We start from the raw sequence: 21,751 nt of genomic DNA on the forward strand, positions 1-21,751 counted from the left end.
TTCTTGTTTTGTTTTTGGAGGCTTTCAGTCATTCCAGCAGAAATACTCATTCCTCGTGGGGCTGATTTTTCCTGTGTGGAACAGTCTGGGTTTTTTTTTGTTTTTTTTTTGGTGTTTCCATTCAGAATACTACCAAATACTACCCTTCTTTTGGGGTACCAGAGTAAAATGGTACGGTACGGTCAGGGTGGAGCTCCACCCACGACAGTCAGCTGATGTCATTCCCTTGTGACTGGTGTTTCTTCAACGCCCGCAGTCAGAACCTGACGTCTTCTTGAGACAAACAGCCACAAACCAGGCAGGAAAATCAGAGTCTACTCTGTGTCCTCCATTGTTGTCTGTTGTGTCACGTTCGCTGTCGTCGTTCTTTGTCGTCATAAAGGTACGACGTCACACCCTGTCTACCAAGTAAAGTTACTGTTCTTAGTCCAAACACAAGTCTAACTTAGGGCTTCACCATTCCAAACTGAACCGTACCAGGATGAAAAGACAACACAAGTGTTTCCCAGTGTCTTTAACGCTGCAACAAACAACAACAGTTAATTACACAATCAACGAGGGAGGAAAGGAGACATCAAGGGAAACGGTGGGTGGGGACGAGTGAGGCGACAGTGTCGAGAGGATGAATCTGCGACACTCTCAAGGGCAGCGTGAGCAAACCAAGACAAGAGCCAGTGAGCAATGGTGTCATTGGTCTGAATAGACTGCACTTGAGGGCAGAAATGGGAGAAGCGGGAGGAGGAGAGGGGCGGTGAGGTGGGTGGCAGTTAGTCACAGCTCTTTAGGGCACATCAGGGCAAACGCTTCCTTACATCACTCTGACACACGCAGAACACACTGAGCAACTGACACACATGAAGTTATGCTGACACACTCCTGCCTCAGAGGATGTGGAAAACCCACTATGCCCTTTCCTCTAAAAAGAGGAGAGGAGGAGGAGGAGGAGGAGGAGAGTGAAACCGATGGGAGAGAGTGAAGGGAAAGAGGAGATGGTCAGAAAGGTTTTGAATGACTGAGGACAAATTCAGTCACGTAGGCACAAGCTCAAGTGCAGATACACATTCTTGAGCACAGTGTGTGTGTGTGTATGGGTCTGTGTGTGTGTGTGTGGGTCAGTGTGTGTGTGTGTTTGTGTGTGCCAGGTGGAAGTTGAGGAAATCAGACCTGAGAGCTTGGCTAAAACAGAGAGTACACTGAGTGGCCTGGAGGAGAGTGAGTGTTTGTGTTTGGCTTTTATCTAAATTGAAATGGTTTGAGTTTGTTCTTTGAGTGTGTGTGTGTGTCCCTTTCACAAGTGTGTTGTTTATTAAATACTGCAAAATATTCCACCGTGACTGTATATGCATGACAAACACTTAATCATCTCTCTCTCTCTCTCTCTCTCTCTCTCTGTCATAGGCCATCCAGGCAGCCAGACAGTTCCTCCTGCAGCAGGCCTCTGGACTAAACTCCCCTGGCAGCAACGAGGTCAAACAGAGCTCTTTACAGGTCAGAGTGCGCACGCACACACACACACACACACACACACACACACACACACACACGGGTTTGCACAGCTATTCTTCTTAGGACTCTGCATTGACTTCCATTCATTTGTACAGCCTAAACAAAACATTATCCTTAACCTTAAGGCTTAAGCCTAACCTTAACCTAAGCACAATAAAAATCTTAGCCCCAAACATAACCAGTTCCAAACCAGAAATTAGATCCTGCCTCATTAGGGACCAGGTTTTGGTCTCCATGAGGACTACTGGTCCTGACAAGGTCAGTGTTTATGCCAGAAAAGCTCTTAAAGAAATACAAGTACACACACACACACACACACACAACCCAAGTGTTGCTTTGTCAGAATCTGTATATTATTAAGCCCTTGGCTGCTCCAGCTTTGCCTTCACCAACCTGCCACGTCAACGCCACTGTGTGATATAGGCGCATACTTTTCACTCGCTCCCTCTCCCTCTCCCTCTCTCTCTCTTCCTCTGTCTGTATCTCTCTTTTTCATTGAGCACATGAGTGTCATTGTTAGTGTGTGTGTGTGTGTGTGTGTGTGCCAAAGAGGGCTTTGTAGTGATTGGGTAGCTGTTTTCAGAGTTGAATTCCACAGTAAGCAGAGAGAGAGCTGTGGGGAGTGCAGGATCCCCACTGAACGACACTCGAGGACACACACACACGCATTATTCCCGTGTATGCGGATAAATATCACATGTGACATTACCTTTGGCAGTTCTTTACAATTATGTGATGTGCAGAGTGCATGTGCGAGCGTGATTTGTGGCCGTGTGTCATATCAATAAAGTGGGGCCATGGGTATACTAGAGCTGCGAGCAGTCTGGCCGTTTGCACTGCTCTTCTCATTAACATGCCACATGATAAACAGCTGGACCATTGCAGTTTGGGGAATAGAGAGAAAAAGAGGGAAGACGGAGAAAGACGGACGTGAGGCCGAGGCAAAGAGAAGGTCAGATTTCATTTGCCGTGTGCGTAACACCAGTGGTAAAAAAACTGGGAAACTTGTCACATGTAAAGGTAATAATGCTATTTATGACATCTGGATAAAAGGCAATTATTTGCAGCAAATAATAATAATATCTGCAAGTAATAAAAGTCATGCTTCATGGAGTGACCGTGCCAAAGAGCCTCAGAAGGAATCCCTGCTCATTACTGGAAGATGTCAAAACTGAAATAAAATGTTAATAAAAGGAGGCGGATCATGTGGATTACTCTTTAATCAAAACCTGAACTGGAATCAGAATAACTTTATTTACTTTGGATAGAACCTGGTAGTAGAACTTACATGGTGCATTTACAGGTTGTAAAAAAAAAATGTTATATTGTAAATGAACACCAAACGGTGCATGCATTGTTCAGCCTGACTTCTGTGTTACCGCTGCATTGTCCTGATAGGTCAGTGTGTGTCATCAGACCCTCCCCCTGACCGGGGTCACTCTGCGAGATAATCAAATGTTACAGATAATTACGGCATTTCCCAATTCCTGACTCATTCTCTCAGAATAAGAAAACAGAAAAAGGCTTTGAGAGATTTGGGGCGTGACGGAGAATTAGCCTTGTTTTCTAAATGTTTAGCAATGGAGGAAACATGTATGGAAGTCAAGTCTATGTGGAAGTTGACAGGAGATGAATGTGACAGCACTCTCACATGAATGAGGTCAAACGCAGGACAAACACACATTTAGTCGACCCAACTCTGACACGCATCTCTTACGTACAAGAAGTATTACCTTCCACTGCTTTTTCTCCCTCGCTCTCCAACACACACACACACACACAGAGCCACACAAGCGCCGCGTTGCCCTCTTTCCTCTACATCTCTGTCTTGTTTGTCTTGTTTGTTGGTGCCTGGCCTCGCTGGCCTCGCTGTACTCTTCAGGGCATCTACGCTACATCTCTGTTGTCTGAGCTGTCAGCTCACATGACCCCACGCACCCTCCCCGATATACACACACACACACACACGCAAACACACAAACACAGGCGCAAAGTACTGGCTATAGAACAAACCTGGCTACTACTGTAGCGAGGCAGCACATACAATCACTTTCTTCAAGTAGTTGACTCTCATTTCCAGCTTCATGGTCATTTTTAAATTGCCGAAATTGCCCTCAGTTACTGTAATTGTAGCAATCATCTGTCGGCGAGTGAAGCCAGACGTTTAATTTTGGTCATTTCTAAAGGTGGCAGCGAACAACTGTACGGTGACACGTCGGCTCACATCAGGCACAAAATGGCCGTCCGCAGGTCGGTTCCTGCTGGGCTGCTCTCACACATGCAAATGAACCTCAGCCAATAATGAGATCTTTAGGAGCTCGATAATTAGATTTTTTCCCCCCTTCTCTCTGAGGGAGGACGTCAGAGGCAGACAGGGAGCGCGGGAAGACTTCTTTTTGTGTCTTGACTTCTCTGGAGAAGCCTCGGTCTACAGTGACACCCCCATCCCCCTATACTGGCCCCTCACCTCACCCTTCACCATCCCCATCATATTTCTCTTCTTTATTTATAATAGAGGGGGGAAAAAAGGAAACTAAGATTAAATCTGCTTTTTGATTGGCTGTTCAGAGATGGTCCCTGTGTTTGGCTGGCTGTGTGAGATGGTATCAATCTGCTGTGTGTGTGTGTGTGTGTGTGTGTGTGCCACACTGTCATATGCCGCCTTTAAGAGAAACTCAATAGATCCAGGCAAATGCAGGAAAGAAATTGAAGCCAAAGAGAACAATATAAAAATTTTCAAGTGAAGAATTACGTGATTCAAGATCTAGGAGACATTTTAATTTGACTTTTGGCGCAAATGTACAATTTAACACGGATTGAATGACGCTTCATAACATTGGCAGATAATATATATATATACTCAGTGATAATCACATCACTGAGTATAACGTGATATAATAAAGATATTTAAATAATAAAAAATGAATTAATATCCATTTGGTCCCAAGCTTTTAACCTGGAAAGTCTTAATTCACTTTAGCTACTGCTAACATGCCCCTAAAGCAAGGCTTTTTTTGTTTGTTTTTTTTACAGTGCAAACAGCATCTAAGCTCAGTCAGAATTCCCTCAATACATGTAAGTGAATTTTCCCTTATACAAGATTACACAAGTATAATGTTACCCTCCACTGTATTTGCATAATGTGACTCTTTAGGTGTGCGTTTACGCTCGGTAATGGACATCATTCGCCCCACAGTCACTCTAATTGGCGGAAGCATGAATGCAGCTGAGAGAGTTGGTGGGCACACAGTTGGCAGACACAGTGGCAAATGGTGGATTACCCAGCACGATATGTAACATGGCTCTTTGACCTGGCACACGCTCTCTACAATGGGCACACTTGCCACACACACTAGGAGGGCGCCGGCAGACACGTATACGCCCACTTGGCAGACACGCGCCTGGCACACTTAACACGCTGCCACTTGGCATGCACACATACAGATTAATGCACGTGCTTGGCTGTGGCCCACACGTATGTAATTGAATAGCGCGGTGTCCTGTTTTCATGTATTATTGAGGAGCTCGTTTAATTAGGAAAAAAATGAAAAGACTCATTAGAGATATGTTAATTAGCTTGGCTCGGCGCTCTCTGGAGAGGGTTGGCACCGGCACAGTGGGACGTGGAGAAAGACGGGCAGCCGCGCAGGAACGACAGGAGGAGGAAACCGAGGCACGTCACTCTCCGTGCCGAGAGTTTCATTTCACAGACCTAATCTGACGTGTTGCTCAGTTGTTTGCTGCATTTCCCAGCTGCTTTATTTAAACCACTATAGAATTGTGAGGCACAACTACACGCAGAAAGACTCTGTTGCAAAGTTCAAAGTCTTTCAACTAATCAACAAATTTCTAAGTCGAGATGAGTGTTGTGCCCCCCAGAGTCTGCAGCAGTGAAGCCGTTCCTTCTCCCGCTCTATTTTATTTCCTTTCAAAGCATTTTTTCCCAAAGCACTCCTTTTGTCCACTCAATGAAAGTGCTTAGTTGGCAGTTTCTCTTATTTGACGCGAAGGGAATTGGGGGGCCGTGTGCACACATGTGCGTGTAGTTCAGTGTGTGTGTGTGTGTGTGTGTGTTGGGGGGTAGTTTGGGGTCCTGACAGTTTGTGACGGGTGTATGGGAGGAGGTTGAGCAGCCAGTGGAATGGGTTTGGCTCTGGGCAGAGGGGTGGACTGACAGAGGCGAGGGATGGAGAGGAGAGGTTTGGGTCTGGCCACTGGAGTGTGAAACTCTTATTTTGTGATTTGAAACATGAGTGAAATCAGTAATGAAATATGGTCGATAACAGCCTTTCACACTTCCCAATGAAGTGCCCCCCCGAGTGTGTGTTTGTCCGAGTGTGTGTGTGTGTGTGTGTCACTGGAAATGCATTGTCATTTTTATTCTGGAGCATTGGGGCGTTAGATGGAGGGAGGCGGCGGATTGGGGGGGAGATGAGAGGAGGGAGAGATGGAGGAAAAGGGGGGAGGAGGAGGAGGAGGATTTTCCACTTGAACTTGCTGGTCCTTCACTGTCCTCACTGAAGTCTTTTTTTTTTTTTTTTCATTTGTCTGGCCCATGTCAGGGGAGAGTGTTTTGCACATCCACGTGTAAACTGTATGAGTGTGAGAGTGTGTCTGCGTGTGTGTGTGTGTCTACGTGTGCAAGTCCCAGACCAGCAAGTGGAGACACCTACATGCTGCTTTCAAGGCCCCACTTTCCTCTGAACCAATCACGTTATATATTATTATAGTTATATATTATTATAGTTATATATCTGCAATTTGCTAAATAAGTGCAACAAATAGTAGATTTTTTTTGCACATGTGACTGATTTTTAACACTAGTTTGCAACAACAGAACGATTGCTCAGCAAAAAAAAGAGGTTTGAAGTCTGAGGCAGTAAGCTGCTGTGCACATCCTCAACCCCACCTGGCTTCGCTCATCAGTTTCCCCTGGAGTAATGTGGCCCCTGGCCCCGCTGAAGATTAGCTAGAGGAGGGTACTCACCACACACAATGGGACCCTTTTACTTGGAGGCCTGGTCGTGAGCTGCAAACAACGCTCTCAGCACAGTAGGCACTCCCTCCTCTTTCTCTCTTTTTTTTTTTTTAGTCAAATGCTTTTCAGCTTCATTCCTCGTGCTTCCCTCTCTCTCTTTGGCCCTCTCTGCACCTCCTTGTCCTCCTGCTCCACTCTCCTTTCTTGGCAGGATGAGCACCGAGGGGCTGTTTACCTGTGGGGACTGAAAGAGGGGAGCAGTGATAGTGATGATAGCTGGTGAATAACTGAACCAACGAAAGAAAAGGGGGGATTTACTTCACGCACTAAGAAATGGCACAGTGCTGCTGCTTGCTACCGCGTGAGAGGGTCATGTTGGAGCCATGTGTATGTGAGGAAGAACAGATTCATCTCGTTCCTATCACTGCTGCAAAGCTCAACTTTTGCCATTTTCCAATCAGACCAGACTTGGAAACTTATCAATATGAATTATTTTCTATTAAAATGCAATAGCGGGGCGTTGTGGGTCGTTTCAAAGACAGAGATCCAGTTTAATGCACCTACAAATGTGTGTGTGTGTGTGTGTGTGTGAGAGAGTGAGAGAGAAGGACAGAGAGGCAGGCGTCCCTTCCACTGTGAGGTGGTAATGCTCAGTGACAAGGATAAACAGCGCTGTGGTTTTCTCCTTCCAGGAGGGATGAGGAGAAGGAGGAGGAGGAGGAGGAAGAGGGGAGGAGGTCCGTGTCAGCCTCTCTCTTTTTTTCCTCCTGCTTTTCTCCTTGTCATTTTTTCAATTATCCCTCTCTCCTGTGTGTCCCCATAGACCCGGAGGCAGAGCCCGCGTCATTTAGACTGAGAGCCTGTTTAGATTCTGATTATAGCCTCCTTTCTTTCTTTTCACCCGCATCTCTCTCTCTCACTCACTCACACACACACAGAGGAAGAGAGAAAGAGACACTCACATATTGGCCCCACATTTTTGGGCCAGCATGTGGTGAATAGCTGAACCAGTTAATTTATCTACTTGTGAAGCTGAAGAGAGTGATGTCAAAAGGTTGTTCTCCCCCCCAAAAAAAAGAGTGGATAAAACATTCTTTAGAGCACTGTTGTGTATTTAGAAAGGTGATCATTGGTGGTGGACACTGATGAGATAGTAAAAAGCTGTGTGTTTTGGGTGAATATTTTGAGTCCCAGACCGAGACCTCAATTAAAAATGCGGGTGAAGGTGTGAAATCCAAAGTTGACTCGTGAATCAGAGATGATGTAGTCATTTAAGCAGCCTGTGGTCTGTATAAACACGGTGCTGAGGAGCACGGGGCCTATTTCCCCCGCTGGCTGCAGGGCTGGTATAATATCAGATAGCCCTCCTCTCTCTGTTTCTGAGGATTCATCTGAAATGGAAAGCGGGGCTTTCCTCCTCGTTAGAATGAAAAGTCATCAAGGGAGGAGAGGAGGGAAGGATGGAGCCTCATTGAAATGCAAGTTACATCCCCCCCCCCTCTCTCTTTCTCTCTCTTCACTCCTCTGGGGACTCCGTGCCTTTTTCCTCCTTTTCCTTCCCATCTTCCGGGTGCTCCCTTGCTCCCTCTCTTCTTTTGTTAATCAGTTAAACTCCCTCTTCAAACATCCCCTCTAATTACTCCTCCACTCTCTGTAAACGACAGGGCCGCCTCACTCCTCTCCTCTCCTCTCCTCTCCTCTCCTTAGTCCACTCCTCCCTCCTCCAGCTCCCTCTCTCCGTGGCAGGGTTTGACCTCTGTCAGCCGCCGTGCCCTCAGCAGAGTGTGTGATGGCACATGTGACTTATTCCTGCATGTAAATGACAACTTAGGTTTTTTAAATGTTTCTATATAATTAGTGTCCTTTATCAGTCACTTACTTTACAGGCTTTTGTGATTGTCCACTGTGACTGTGTGCCGTCATTGCCCCGAGCTCTACAGGCCACACACTTTCTCTTTCCACAGACCCGCTGTGTGACTCCTCACACACATCTCTTTATTTTTAAACCATCATTTCCTTCCTCCCTTCCTCTCCCGCTGCTTCCCTCCTCTCTGTCTTTCTTTTCTTTCTTTTAAACGTGTGGATAGTATCATCCTATTCTCTTCTCTCTCTACTCGCCGCCCCCCCCGACACCCACCCACCCCATCTTTACCTCTCTCCCACTAATCTACCATGCATCTCTCTCTCTCCCTCTGTGTCTTTTAAATTAACATGCAACATGAAGAAGAAAAAAAAAAAGAAAAAAAAAAGTGGGACGACAGTGGGAAAAAAAATTAAATGCATTTAATAAATGGCTGACTTCAAATCGCTCGACTTTTCAGACTCTCCCTATTCACAGTCCCATGAAAGGGGAGAAATCATTCACCGGGAGAGACAAAGCCGAATGAAAATATAATTCCGCATTGTGAGGTGCTTTTGTCCTGGCCCGTCAAATCGCTAATGGCGTAGCTTTTGTTTTGTGGCGGCGCTCTCAGGCTAGCGGTGTCGTATGGCGGTGGCAAAGCATGCCCCATAATCACCACGCTTTGTGATATTAGATTATAGGGGCAATTAATGGCGTCAAACCTTAACTACGTTGCATTCAGCCCTCCACACACACACGCACACACACACGCACACACGCCATAAACGCATGCAGACACGCACATACACCCACACATACAGTACAGTGTATCAGCGCTCGCACGCGTGCACACGCGCCGGGCGCCTGGCGTAGCCCAGCGAAAGGTGCTATAACTCCAGTAATTATTACGCCTGTAACTTGAAAATGTCAATGGCAGTGTGTATAAAATAGAATGTATGAGTTGTCAGGGAGGAAGAATGGGATGCACAAGAGCAATTAATTACAGCTTTTCATTTGGCAGCTTAGACTGACAAGGCCCCGCGGTGGGGGCACGCTGGCATGACGCCAAGCGGCACCCATCACCGCCAACCCCCCCCACACACACACACACACCCCCCACCCCCCCAGTCCCCTTTGCCTGTTCTTTTACCAGCTGCCACAACACCACCCTTCCCCTCACTCACCTCACTCTGTCTCTGTCTTATTCTTTCTCTCTCTCTCTTTTTAACTCAAACATACACACACACACACACACACACAATCACATGCACTGCTGCTCATTCACACACCCATTTTTTCGACTTCCCGTAACACCACCTCTCATACACAGTGTTCTCTGCAGTGCTACACGCAGACTGGGAGTGTGTTTAGTCAGGGAAGTCTGGACTGATAAACGTGTCTCGGGGTCACTGGCACTGAGAATAGGAGACGGAGGAAGGAGGCAGGAGACAGGAGTCTGGTGGTGAAGACGGTGTTCGTATTTTAGGCCAATCTTGTTTACAAAATCAAATCAGCGCTGTACAGATTCAATTTATCAGTGACAGCTCTTGCTCACTACGTGCTCCCATCGCCCCCCCCCACCCCACCTGGTTCCCTCAGGTGACTGCGTCTCTGAAGTGAGCCCCACATCATTGGCACTTATGCATGCCCACACACACACACACACACACACACACACACAGCAGCCCACACAGATGTACACATACTCACAGTTTGACCAAGAGAGAGAGAGAGAGAGAGAGAGACGAGTGGCTGAGGCTATGAGTGAATATAAATAAGCGAGCAGTGTCAGAGGCGATAAATCATCCTCATCAGTCCTAAAACAGTCATCACTCGGGAACAGGCAGGATTATTTGTGTTGACAAAACAGTTTAGTTTATTGAATGTGTATAAAGAGCTTATTGTCCCACAGCCTGTAAACACAGAAACGATCAACTCTTTGACACCATATCACTCCACCGCTGTCTCTCTAACTATCTCACACTGTCTCAAATGCTCTGCTACAAAAATAGGGCTGGGCAATATGTGGATACTTTATCTATATATCGTTATATGAGACAAGATATCGTCTTAATGTTTGGATGTCATCATATCGTGACAAGGTATCTGTGAATAAATGTGTGAAATACACTAAATATTATATATTATACTGATTAAGGAACACATGGAGTCGACACATTTATATTCAAAAAGGTCACTTTTTTAATTTGGAGTCTAATTATTTGTGTCATAGCAGAATGTGATCATATTTCTGAGTAATGTCATTGTTTCTAACACACGCAAATATCCTTCATTTAACATGAAAGCATCCAAACCCAGGCTATTATCTGCAAGAAAAGGTAGTAACTGTATATTAAGATGTAATACAGATCATTAACAGTCGATATTTTATTGTGTGTATTTACCGTGTATTTTCACTCGCCTATCAGTGTGGGTTTTTCTCCGTATATTTCGTCCAGCTTTATACCTTCATTTTCATTCATGTGGCTATTTTGCATGTTTGTAATCAGATGGACATCTTCCCTTTATCTCTGTGTACAATGCATGTGCATTAAGCGTGCTCGCACAACACATGGACAAAAAGATTCACTGCACTTCTCGCACATTTTCTCTCTCTCTGTCTTTTCCTGACTGTAGCTGTATCTGATGAGATAGAAATCTGATCAGATAGCCACTTTGTTGTTCCTTTTTTCGTAGCCAGGCTTGACTATGTGAAGAGAAAATCATAGGGAGTCTTAATCGCGTGTTTATGGAAGCTGATAAGATTTTATATTTCGGTGGAGGATTGCATACATCTCCTTTTATCGCGGCTTCTTTCCCCACAATGCTTGCCTTGTGTAGGGAATTGTCAACAATGTTTATCTTTGATTGAAGATGGCCGCTTTCCTTCGCAATGATTGACAACACCGAATAAGAGACAACTCCCTTCTAACTTTGCCTGATGCTACCAACAGGCTGAACAGCTTCCCTTCGAATTGTTTGTTTTGAGTCGAGCGTTCAGTTGCAGGTCGAGTCATGCTTAAAGCTCAGTGTGTTGGCCGGGGCATTTTCACACAAATCTTGTGCGTTGTCCTGCTTTGAAGTGCTAATTTGAAAATGTGGAGGATTTACATTGACTGTGTGCGTCTTTATCCGCCCCGTGTTGTGCTTAGGTGCCCGTGTCCATGGCGATGATGAGTCCACAGATGATCACTCCTCAGCAGATGCAACAGATCCTGTCTCCTCCTCAGCTCCAGGCCCTTCTCCAACAACAGCAGGCTTTAATGCTACAGCAGGTAACATGCAAACACACACTCGCACAGGTTGGACGTTTTCCCAGGTCGGCGTGTTTGAATGTGTTTGTTTTTAGTAGGTGCTGACACACACTGGGCGTGATTGCATCTTATTCATCTTTGAAGATAAACAGACGTCCTCATAGCCTCCCATATACACACATTGTCACTTTTGAGTGCCTGCTATTTAGCATTGTTGCTAGGAGAATGTACATGCCCCCCCCCGTCTGCAGGCACACACTTGCACCCCCTATAAACTTGCACATTAACACTTTTTAGCACGAGTGAATCATAGTTGTATGCTCATGCCCAGCAGGTGACAGAGGCGTTGCCATGTTGACACAAACCATTAAACAGTCTTCGTCTCTTTCAAACACTCCAACCTGTGACCTTCTACCAGCACAATGGAAACACACACAAAACCTTTGTCAAGGCTGTGGAAAAGACTATTGCCAGAGCAGTTATATATATGTATATATATATATATATATATATGTATATGCATATTTACTGTATATAGAGCAGCATAGGGGATGTCTAGAAAGCACATACATGGTCATGCAGGCAAGGCCAGGACGGATAGATTTAATAAGGAGCGGTAGCTTCAGGGAAGTATAAATTGCAGTGGGTAGATCAGACAACATGTATCATAATGGAAATGTGAAATGTGCTGGCTTTCTGGAAACAGACGTGCAGATGGTTAAGAACCTCTTCACCAGCTCTTCTTCTTTTTTTTTCTCTCTCTAACGAGGAAAAAAAGAGCGAGGCACACTCACTCACACACACACACACACACACACATTACACTACTGCTATTAAAATCACTGAGTTTAACATTGCTCTCCCACTTAATTAACCACAGAATGGACTTGCTCTTAGTGTATATCTGCAAATCAGGCACTTTTCCTCACAGACCCAGAGAGAGAGAGAGAGAGAGAGAGAGAGAGAGAGAGAGAGGGAGTGAGTAAGAGAGAGAACAATCAACCAACATATCACTCACTGGAGCATTAAATTTATATCCCCATGGCAATACAGTGTTGTGTAAGAGTGTGTAAGTAAGGGTTTACGGCCCACTGCTAAGCAGAAGTTGAGTGTTTGTACAGGCAGATGTTTGCAGATTTGAATGTGTGTGTGTGTGTGTGTGTGTTTTGATCTTTGACTCTCCCTTAGCCTTTATTTATGCTAAAGCTGCACTGCCTTTCATGTCTCGGTGTGTTCTCTAAAGTCAAGGTCATGGTAATAGGCTGGAGAGGTGAGTGCTTCACTTACACATGCTCTTAATGCACAGAGCCATTGAATCAAATCATTAAAAAGACCTTAATTATCACTTAATTATTTCCCCCAACTCACCACTCTCCAGCCAAGTGTGTGTGTGCGTGTGCGTGTGTGTGTGCAAGCATACTTGCATTTGTCTGTGTGATGAGAAGGCGATCAGGGCTAGCGACGCGGAAAAGAGAGATTAACTCCGCCTAAGGAGCGATAAAAGAAAGTAAAGACAGATGGAAAAGAAAGAGCGGCGAGCCCGCATTAGTCCTGCATTTAAAATAAATGACAGACAAGACGGAACATCGCAGCACAAAAGCATAGTAAATGATGTCAAATTGAAGCCGTGGCTCGGAAAATATCCAAACCGAACGCGTGAGAGTCATTTGTGCACAAAGAAAAAAAAGTGCAGGAGCGTTACATTACGCAGAGTGAGTGTGTGTGTGTGGTGAGGATGGATGGGATGGCGGTGTGCAGTCAGCTCAGCGAGGGGTCAGACGCATAAGAGACCGAAGCGACTGCCGCACTGTGAAGTCAGTTGCCGATGAAAAGCCTTTCTGAACATTCGACGCGCCATGAAACAAAGACAGAGTGCAGACAGACACCTGTGTGAGCTCAAGAAGATAACCACCATCACACACACACACACACACACACACACTAAACACTGTGCTGGTTCTGGACCAGTGCATGAAGTGGGCCGGTACTTCTTAATTTTACAATTTTGAGTAGCAGCCCTTTTATTTGCATACTCTGTTTAGGTTATCCGTCCAATTCATAATTATGGCCCAGAATAATCCTTCTCATCATTTTCTGGCTTGAGCACCGGGGGAAGCGCTCACGCTCACACGTTCACTCATTGTAGATTCTCCAGAGTTTCTTCAGCTGCGTTCTCATATGAGCTCATTTAAATGTTACCTGGAATTTAGACCAAATTTAGACCAGAGAAACGACCAGAGAAACGGAGTTCATGTCTGAAAACAACTCCAGAGAGAGAGAGAGAACGAGAGAGAGTCCCAGCAGGTGTTTTATGACAGCAGTACAGTAAATGCATCAAAAGCTGACTTAAAGTATTCACAGAGCAATATCTCTTTATGCATTTCCCCCTGTAGGCTCTGAATGGTCTTGCTCAGTCATGCAGATTGGTGTGTGTATGAGGATATTCGTATGATGTATTTTCTATATAACCTTCTCCATTACACTAACGTGGGGCAGTTCATGTGTGCAGCAGGAGTAATTGTGCTCCGCTGTCTCTGTGCCGCGGTCGGATCGTTCCACCCGGCTGGTGTGAACGATTCAAGTAGCTTCAGTGCGGCGTTGACACACACAATCACCTTGCAGCACACCCCGACACACCATAATAGCTGCATAATCTTCTTCAGCGGCATTTGTGAGGTCTGTGTTTGCTTGTTGCGTGTGGTTTGTCAAGAAACCACACGCTGCCACAACAATAAACTGCAGCCTTCAACGAGAGCAGGGAAATAGAAAGCGGCTGCGCTGCTCCAGACTCTTTTTTTCCGAGTCACGGCGTCTGACTATTCCACTGTTGGAAGACACTGTGATGTTGTTGAGGTTGATACAAAGTGACTCACTCATCTCACATTTCCCCCCCCCCACACCCCTTCTTGTCCCCCCTCACCCCTCACCCTCACCCTGCCTCCACCTTTTCTGTGTCTGTCTCCAGTTACAGGAGTATTACAAGAAGCAGCAGGAGCAGTTGCATCTCCAGCTTCTGACTCAGCAGCAGCAGCAGCAGCAGCAGCAGCAACAGCAGCAGCAGCAGCAGCAGCAGCAGCAGCAACAGCAGGCCGGGAAGCAAGCAGCTAAAGAGGTGAACTTCAGCGAGTGCACACTCACTCAGCTCGAGAACACTCTGAAGTGCAACGAGTGCCCTTAAACGCGGTGAAAGTGGTTGACATAGGAGGAGAGAGTGACACTGAGGATCTAACGTTTAGGATGTGTAGGATGCCGGTTCCGTCCGTCTCTTTTCTCATCCCTTTCTGCCTTGTTGTTGCGTGCTCAAGCTTGTCTCACAACAAGGATTAGTGAATACACTACAAACATGCCATTTCGAGGCAGCAAAAGAGCACTGTACTAAGCCATGCACTACACCCTGCCAGAGTGTTCATTTGCATGCCTTCAGCTCTAAGCCTGAGGTAAAATCTCTCTGTAGGAGGGGTTTGCCACTCTTTTAATTGTCAATTAACCCCAGCAGCTCTAGGAGCCTCCCTTGCTCTCACTTTTCTATTTCCGCACACACACACACACACACACACACACACATGAGCATGAACACACCAGGTTTAACCACAGCTGTGGTACAGTGGGATAACAGGGGATCAACGAGGATCACATCGTGGCACAACAAAGAGGATTTCAATCGATCAGACAAGATTACTGTTATAACCTGTGCATATGCGTAGGCAGTGTGTGTATGTGTGTGTGTGTGTGTGTGTGTGTGTGTGTGCGCCTGCGCAGCGCTCATTCGCAAAAAATCGCTGAGCATGCATAACGGAGACAAAAGTTATTATAAAAAACAAAAAAAAGACCTCGCGAGACATTTCTGATAAACGCATGAGGAGACACATCCTAGATTTCTCCTCTTCCTCCTCCCCTCACTCATCCCCCTCTCCCTGTAGGCAGCAGACCCCCCCCCCCCCCCCATTCACCGACAGCGGTCAGCCAACTCGACCGTGACCACAGCAAACCAGTTGCAGTTCACTTGCATGTTTGAATCCCCTTTTCCTCCCTCGCTCGGCGCTGTCCCAGTTTTCAGGTTTGTTGTCCTGTAACAACTAGACAAGTGCAAACACTGGTCACAGCTACACACAACACGCCGCGAGGGAGAGGCTTGATGTGTGATGGTTCACTGAACAAACACATACACTTGGGGGAATACGCCTCCCCACAGAGCTGCATGCAGCTGATATGACTAAGGCCGTTTCCAGGAGTCGGTGTTTTTCAGTTGCTGTGAGGCATCAATCACACCTTTTTTTTTTTTTAGTCGACTCTCACATCTCCTCCTGGTAAAGCAGGTGCTGTTAGACACTGTACAGGCAGGGGGTGTTTTCCACTGTAGGGCCTGAGCTGTTTGTAAGCCTCTAAGTAGCTGTGATAGTGTGGATGTCTCTGAACACAGACGATGTATAAAAAGGAGTACGCAGCCGTCTGGTTTTGAAAAGTGAAAAAGCCCGGCAGATGGGTGGGAAGAAGCAGTCAGCTACTGGGGGGGGGGGGTTGGGGGGGGACTGTGGTGAGTGCAAGTCTGTGGGAACATGACTTGATTTATAACGTCAGTAAACACTTTCCTGAGGCGTTAATGGTCTCATTCGTTAGTTTCATTAGCTACATCACCGCGCCTATGAGTGAACGTCAGTGTGATTGACAACTGGTTTTGTCTGGCATCATGGTTTCTCAAACTGTGGTACGTGTACCACTGGGTGGTACTTGGAGTGAGTAGAAAGGGTTATGTTAAAAAATTTGAATAAATTAGAGTCACCTCTTATCTCTCGCTCCATCTTAATCTAAGTTCACTGTACCAGTGAGGAAGAGGAGGATGATGAGAGAGCAAATGATCTTATTGGGAATAAATCTGAAAAGTCTTTAGCTGCCTATTTACGCCACTGTATTTTAGCATTAGCTCAGTATTTTCTCAGGTGGTACCTGGTGTAGAAGGTTTGAGAACCACAGGTCCAGTAGATGCCTGGTCTCAGGGGACGTTGGGGAAACGTCCCTGGTGTGGCTCAAAATCACAAATCTTCAGGCTTCAAAACGGGCATTTGTTTGGCAACTGGAAGACTTATGTCCACTTTGACGTACAGGTAGTTTTATCCACCTCTCGCAGGTCTTTAACAAACTAAAAGACGCGGTGACAGACAGTGGTTGAGCAAGAATAAAACAGAAAACTCTCCTTTGCCTTTTTGGCGCATTTGCGAATGAGTGGCTGTGACTTTTTCACCTCTCCCCTCTTTTCTGCAATTCCTCTCCACTTTCTTGTCTGGATGGACGTGATGTATTGAAAGAGCGAGTGTGTGTGTGTTTGTGTGTCGCCTATGCATTTGGGACTGGTCAGAAGTCAGCTTAATGAAGTGACTCTGACCATCACAAAAGATGTGTGCGTGCGCATGTGTGCCTGTCAGTGTCCTGGGTGTGTGTGTGTGTGTGTGTGTGTGTGTGTGTGTGTGTGTGTGTGCGTGTGTCTGTGTGACTGGCAGGCTCAGACAGTGTGTGATGTGCTCATAAATCACATTGACAGCCTGTTACTGCGCTAGCTTTGGCCACTCAGCCACAGCTAATGTAAACAGAACACAGGCACACACACACACACACACAGACACGCACATGCACACAATGTGTGTTTTAAAGAACCGTGGCCATATCTCAGGAGGGAATGAGAGACAGATGGGGGAGTGGTAGAAAATAAAGTGGACAGACAAGTAGAAAAAGGGATCAGATGGCTGGAAAGTAAGAAAAAGAAGAAAAAAACGGTTCAGTTCATTTAGAACACTCTGATCACGATCAAACTTTCTCTGCATTAAATGAGGATTTGGCCAGTTCCTTCAGCAAACTGAGGGATTTAAGCATGACACAGATTTTGTCTGTAACCACTTCACCAATTGCTGGTGCAAAGTCTAACTGTGTCTAATTATACTGTAGTATAATAGACTAGGGCTGTCTATTATTTTCTTGATGAATCATTTAGTTGTTTGCTTTATAACATAGATAGATAGTCAGAAAATGTTTTCTTGTTTTGTCCCCAAACCAAAATGAATTTGTTTTTAGGATTTCTTTGTTATATGGAGCAAAGAAACCAGAAAATATTCACAATTAAGAAGCTGCAAAATCAGAGTTTGCTTTAATAATTTTAAAAAGTAATCAATGAGTGATTGATTAATTGATTAATCATTGCAGCCCTAGTTAGAACAGAATAGAAACAGATGACACTCCACAATAAACTGAATCAAAGGTGTAAGATTATACCTCATGGGATTTCATGGATTTCATTTTCCTTTTGAATCTCACCATAATGTTCATAAGTAGTTATTCTGAGTTTTTGATCACAGCACATTTACATTCAGAATTCAGATGTTTTTATTTAACTTCAACATCAAACCAGGTTGAAAATGATGAGTTTCCTCTTTTTCATTCTTCCTGTGTTTTTCTTTGGTGAAGAACCGTCACTGTGCTTACTCCTCTCCCACACACAAACACATTGCCATCACACCTCTTCTCCCCAGGCACAAAGTCTGAAAGGAAGTGACCTATCTGCCCTTCCTGTGAGTTCCCCTCTGTTCAAAGCGTTCCAGGCTGCCACTCTTTTTCACAGACACACATGCACACACAATGAGCAGTTCCTCAAGTTGTATTTATTTATTTTTCCTCTGCGCCACTTATCTCCCAGAGATAAAGTCCATTCCTCCCAGGGGTTGGTCAGAGGGGACTTCAAACAGCGCAGCACAGGCCAGGTCTGCCCTAGACTGGGAGAGCAGGAAGGGGGACATTTATCACCGTAACACACACTGATATTATCGCCACGCGCCAAGTAGTCTCTCCTCATCTTTATTTAGCCTCCATCATTGCCTTCCATGCTCGTACAAACCGTCTAACAGTCCTCACAGCTTGAGTTCTGGGCTTGTCATCATTTTAAATACAGGCCTCATAATTACCTTTGTTTTCATTTACTTTTCATTAATTGTATGTGGTGTTAGTTGATGTTGTATTTTAATAATAGAATGGATCAACTGACTGGCATCAGGTTTAGAACTAGTGCCAAATGTTCCTTTTATTGCACACATTTACGCTCTCTTTCCTCCTCAGTCAATACAAGTCATTTCTGTGCCATAAATGTCCTCGTTCATCTGCTTTTTCTTAGCTTTGATTATGATTCTTTTCCTACTGTTGCTCACAAATTCCCAGAAAGAGTAGTCCTGAAAATCCGTCTCTCATTTTTTCATACAAACATTGTAATTGCTTCCTGTGAGAATGGATAAAAAGCAGTTAAAGCGTACACACGCTGAGGTAAGATGAGATAATTCAGTGGCAGCGGTGTTTCACAACAGCAAAAGGACCTGTATAACACGGAAGCGTTAGCCAGATTGCTAACTGTTTCCACCCTCTGTCTTTTCTGTGTTCTGTGACCAGCAGTTAGGCAGTAAGCAGTTGGCCTTCCAGCAGCAGCTGATCCAGATGCAGCAGCTCCAGCAGCAGCATATCCTCAACCTCCAGAGACAAGGCCTGGTCCCACTGCAGCCCACTGCCGCCATGCAGTCTCTGCAGCAAGGTACATGCACATTTATGCACAAACAGACATCCAGCAACACAGATGCATCTTAACAAACATGTAGCACTCACACAAACACACACACACACAAACACGCACACACAGGCCTGTGCCCAGTGCCACATGTGAAGCCTGTTAAGTTAATCAGCCTATAAAAGATGAAAGGAAACCTGATTGCTGGGTTTGTGGAAGGTACTCATTTGTATAATGGGTAAAATATGCCACTAAGCCCCCCCCCCCCTGCTTAAATGTGTGCATATGCCTGTGCAAGTGTGTGTGTACTTGAGATACGCCAGACACAAGACATCATTGTTTTGCCCTCACTGTGCCCACCGGCTTGTTTTTTTAAGTTCCTATGTGTAACTTCTCCCACAGTCCCTTCACTTTGTCAGCAGAGTTTTACAGCAATTAAAGTTGACTGTTGACCGGCCCGCCCTGAGTGAGCACGTGTGTATGCATGTTTGTGTATGTGTCTGTACACAGCACTGCCTCACACACACACTGTATCTCACACACAGAGAATGCTTAAGGGGTTCTAAAGTGACCGTAACATTGCTAAAGCGCTGACTGAGTTGACCAAACAGGCCAGTTTCCTTCCCTCTGCCCGTCTGATCTCTTTCATTCTCTCATGGGCAGTCACATGCACTTACTCATGGGGCAAGGGCAAAGCGTATTTGTGCCGTTAAACTGCTGAACGAACATGTTTTGTGAGCAGTCGAATTCACTTTTGAAACTTTTCAAAGTTGTCAGTCATGCTCCGACCTATTTGCAGCCTCCTCACGGTCGATGTTGCCTCCGTCTGTCTTCTGTGATATACTCTTTTTTACATCCTCGATAGCGAGATACAGTATATACCATGATATGAATCAAATATCAAATATATACCATGATATAATCCACATATTTCTTATGGCTTTTGAGTAATATCTCTATATTGTTAGGCTTTATCCCTATATATGTGATATAATGGTATATCAAGCACACAGGTTGTTTCTCTGGTAGTTTTATTTTCATATGTGTGCACTTGTCAAAGGAGAGTGTGAAATACACTGTAAAATAAAATATCTACTGTTTATGATCTGTATTACAAACTTAAAATACATTATTTTTACATACAGTTTATTTCAGATAATATCTTGTCTATTTCTTTGGCTTTTTAATGGATATACATGTTTTAGAAACAATGAAATTGCCTATAAATATGGCCAAATTCTCGAATACAATAAATTAGGCTTAAAAATATATTTAATTTATAATATTTAATGTGTTTCACAACTTTTGCCATTATATTTGGCAAAATAGTGATTATGGTGATTATGGTAATGCTAAGTGTGCTGGTGCAAACGTGACGTCTGCGATACGCTCTGCGTTAAAGGGTTAAATTAATACAAAATCCCATGTAAAATACATTAGGATTGCTTCATACAGGCCCTGCCCAAGTCCCAGTTACAGTCCCCGTTGGGAACCCCCCGCACTACAGCACTACATGTGGAATTAACAGTTTATAGATTAGATAAGGTGAAAACAACAATGAAACTTGGGCCACAGTTTTGGATGGTAACTCTTCACAGACGGTTGGAAACATTCGGCTTTGGCATCGACTTCTCCTTCTCGCTCTCTCTCTCTCTCTCCCTCCCTCTCTCTCTCTCCCTCTCTCTCTCTCTCTCTCTCTCTCTCTCTCCCTCCCTCCCTCTCTCTCTCTCTCTCCCAGTATCAATGTGGAATTTCCCTGCAGGGTGATAGAGCTGGTCCATTGTGACGGCTCAGCCAGGCGTGAGGCAGAGCATTCCTCTGACCAGCCATGCCACACAAACACACAAACACACATGCATAAACACTCACACTGATACACACACACACACACACAAATTGTTGCCCCGCCTCAAAGGACCGTTGTGTCCAGTGGTTAGGTAGTGGTGGTGGGAGGGAGACACTGGGTTGGGGGCCCCTGATTTGGTTTAATTCACACACTAGACTTTTAGATGACAAAACCTGTTTTTATGGTATGAATGGTAAATAAGTACAGATGTTCATAAGAAACAACTTCTGACATAAACGCCACCTTCCAAGTAACTACGTACTTATCATGTGACGTAGACTAAAAACGAGACCATAAGAGCCACATTTTTCGACGTGTGAGCCAGCGAGAGCGCTCCATCTGTTCTTCTCAGAAACTTTGCATCTGTCAGCACTTGAGGGCAGGAAATTGTGACAGTGAATTTTCACACTAATGCGCAAAATACTTTTGTTTTTTTTGCGTTTACAGTCTGCTTGCTTTGCACTTATTAGTAAAATGCTGACTTTTAGCACAATACAGACTCTCTCTCTCTTTTAGTTTTTGAATGGGAAAAAAAAAGAGGAAACACTTTCATCTAACAATCCTTTTATTACTTTACACTTTCACGCTCTGGATATGTCCACAGATTGGTCGGATTTTTTTTGGCTAATACATGCATGTATGCACACATATACCAAAATGTATGCACACACCGCCTCATTCCTCCAGAGTGAGAGCTCTTGTTTTGGCGGGAGCCCAGAAGAATGCAGACATAATATTTGGATTGCTGCAAAGTCTCTGAATGTGTGTGCACAGATGTGTGCGTGTGTGT

At 45.0% G+C, this 21,751-nt stretch overlaps 1 protein-coding gene across 3 annotated transcripts in view; it reads left to right on the forward strand.

Moving 5' to 3' along the window:
* foxp4 (forkhead box P4) overlaps positions 1-21,751 on the forward strand; it is a 92,305-nt gene that overhangs the window by 49,031 nt on the left and 21,523 nt on the right. The window contains exons 3-7 of one of the 3 annotated variants that reach the window (XM_058630759.1): positions 1,399-1,488; positions 4,540-4,581; positions 11,480-11,602; positions 14,547-14,693; positions 19,004-19,142. In XM_058630759.1, coding sequence (XP_058486742.1) covers positions 1,399-1,488; positions 4,540-4,581; positions 11,480-11,602; positions 14,547-14,693; positions 19,004-19,142 — 541 coding nt within the window. The remainder of the gene's footprint in view (positions 1-1,398; positions 1,489-4,539; positions 4,582-11,479; positions 11,603-14,546; positions 14,694-19,003; positions 19,143-21,751) is intronic. The other 2 variants (XM_058630760.1, XM_058630762.1) reach the window with 2 other exon arrangements.

This window comes from Solea solea, chromosome 6 (assembly GCF_958295425.1).
Source record: "Solea solea chromosome 6, fSolSol10.1, whole genome shotgun sequence".
Classification (NCBI taxonomy): domain Eukaryota; kingdom Metazoa; phylum Chordata; class Actinopteri; order Pleuronectiformes; family Soleidae; genus Solea; species Solea solea.